This window comes from Colobus angolensis, unplaced genomic scaffold, assembly GCF_000951035.1.
Source record: "Colobus angolensis palliatus isolate OR3802 unplaced genomic scaffold, Cang.pa_1.0 Scaffold105, whole genome shotgun sequence".
NCBI classification, from domain to species: domain Eukaryota; kingdom Metazoa; phylum Chordata; class Mammalia; order Primates; family Cercopithecidae; genus Colobus; species Colobus angolensis.
The window spans coordinates 1139833-1142436 of NW_012111475.1; the positions used below are offsets into that span (position 1 = coordinate 1139833).

General features: G+C 51.4%; 1 protein-coding gene across 3 annotated transcripts in view; it reads right to left on the reverse strand.

Moving 5' to 3' along the window:
- Positions 1-2604, reverse strand: part of FOXP4 (forkhead box P4) — a 34868-nt gene that overhangs the window by 21953 nt on the left and 10311 nt on the right. For all 3 annotated transcript variants that reach the window (XM_011943943.1, XM_011943950.1, XM_011943934.1), the window contains exon 2: positions 598-693. In XM_011943943.1, the coding sequence (XP_011799333.1) occupies positions 598-693 (96 nt within the window). The remainder of the gene's footprint in view (positions 1-597; positions 694-2604) is intronic.

Below are 2604 nucleotides of genomic sequence, written 5' to 3' on the forward strand. Positions count from 1 at the left end.
GATGGGCTGGCAAGCTGGGGGGAAGGGAGAAGGGGAAAAAAGGGCAGATTGTGCAAAGGAAAACAAAAGAGACAGAGAGACATCAAGAGACAGGAAGCATGGAGAGACTGTGAGAGAGTTGGTAGATGAGGGATAAGGGGGGAGGATAAGAGAAGGGGGAACTTCGTGACGTGACTGCAGCAACAGAGATCGCCTGGGAGGAGCCGAGACCCAGACACAGGAACAGAAAGGGACAGAGGGAGTGACCCACAGGGATGCAGAAACATGAGAAGTGACCGAGAGAAACCCTAAAGGGAAGAGGCAGGGGAGAAGAAACAGTGAGAGAGGTACAAAGAGACAGGGAGAGCTGCAGACAAACTTTGAGTGACAGGGATAAAGAGGCTAAGCTAGCAGAAGGTCTGGCTGATCAGGTGGAGACAAGAGAAAGTGGAAGTCTTTTTGCCCCACCCCTGCAGTGACTGTATTTCCTTTGAAAAGCTGCCCACTTTTTGGTGTTGGAACTGGCAAGAGCAGTTCTCCAATGGGTCCTTGCCCTCCCTCTGTGCCAGGCCCACTCTCCAGCCCAACCCAGAGCCAGCAGGGTGCTCTCCTCCTCACCTGCACAGCAGAGGCAGACTGTTTGCTGTCATTGTTCCCTGGGGAGCTCAGGCCTGAGGCCTGCTGCAGCAGGAACTGCCGGGCCACCTGGAGAGCCTGCAAGACAGGGGCTGAGTCAGCAATGGCCTGGGAGGCTGGGTGGGATCCAGAGATTAGGGAGTGTTTAGGGCAGTAAGGAGAAGGAGCTCAGGATAAGGTAGAAGGTCTTGGGGGTCACAGGGTCATGGGTCCATAAGGGCTTGGGAAAAGGGCAGTAGGAGTCATTGAGAAGAGCTGTCGGGGGTTCAGGGATCAGAGCCTCTACAGACTCAGCCTGGGACCCAGTGAAGTTTTTTTAGGACTCAACGGGGGCAGCAAATGGAAGGGCCCATGGTCAAAAAGGGACTCTAGAGGAAAATAAAGGTGGTGGACTCAGGGCATTAGTAAATCAGTACTATTTGTTGAGCATCTACTATGGGTCAGGCACTGTACAGGCAAGAGCTTATTTAATCTTCCTCTGTAAGGCTATGAGGTAGGGATTAGTGCCCCATTTTGCAGATGAGGAAACTGAGTCTCTAGGAGGTTAAGTAACTTACCCAATATCACACAGCTAGGCAGCATCAGAGCCAGGATTTGAGCCCAGGAAGCCTGGCTCCAAGGCCAACTGCCTTACTGGGTGGTCAGTCTGGGGGCTAAAAAAGTAGTATTCACTGTGGAGCCAGATCACACATTTGGGAGGATGAGGGAAGAGCCCTGGGGTCAGTGGCACAAGGTCTGAGTACTATGTGACTTTCTGAGTTCAAGGATTGAATATGCATGGTGCTGGAGGAATTAGATGAAGTTCTGAAAGGTGAACTATCAGCAGAGATGCATGGACCATCGTGCTGTGGGCTTGGTGGCCACAGTGGCTTAGACTGAACTGAGCCAGAGGGGTCACAGGAGTGAAAGGCATATGGAGATTGCTGGAGGAATCGCTCTAGTGGGTCAGTGTGACAGTCAAGGAGTAGGAGGGGCCTGGGAGGTAAAGTGAGACGTCTGGTAGGAGTGAGGGGTCAGGAGGGCCCAGGAAATTATCTATGACGCCAGTCAAGCCCTCTATGTCCTCACTCTGGTTCAGCAGGAGGTTTGAAGGCAAGTTCTGAATCCACATTTCAGGAGCACAAAAACTTATCTGCTTCCAGATTGCTCAAGACCCCTTTGGGAGTCAGTGCAGGTGCATCTAAGCCCTTGACACAGGGCTTCAACCTTAGGCAGTCCTGGGTTTGAATCCCAACTGTGCAGCCTGCCAGCTATGACCTTGGGCAAGTTATTCCAGTTCTCTGCACTTCAGTCTCCTTATCTGCAAAACTGGGAAACTACCCATCTCCAAATTACTAGGAGGATTAAAGGACCAATGTTTGGCATCCAGTCTGCATTCGGGAAGTGTTCACTCCCTTCAACTCTCATTAATCTCTCAACAATTCTCTATTTCACCTCCTACAGCCTCTCCCCAACAAAGCCTTGTGCCCTGCGCACTTATTAGACGAAATGCACCCGCTTGTGGCTCGCTTTCAAATCTGTCCACACATTCACTTGTTTTTGTCATGTGGACCCCTATTCTCCTACCCCACCACAAGCACCTTCAAGGCAAAACCTTTTAAGGTGGGATATGGCTGCACTACCCATCGCTCAACAAGCAAACCGAGTGACCACTGTGTAGCAAGCATATACACACATCCACCTTCCCGCCCGTTTATCATCAGTGCGAACAGCCGAGCCTCCTGAGGCTTTAAATCTAGTTTATCTTAGGATGGCATCTAAATATGCACTGGCCTATTGACAGGAAGGTGTCCTGCAGCAAACCTGGAGCTCAGATTGGTGTGCTCCTCACAGGCCACCTCCTTCCCCGGATGTCACACCCAGAGAAGTGCCCTGGGCTTCCAGAGGGAGACAGGATGTTTCTCCTCTTCTAGATTCACTTCAGAAAGCAGAAATCTGACCTTTCTAAGTCAAAAGGCTCTGTGGAAAGAGGAGGGAGGGTGGGGGGTG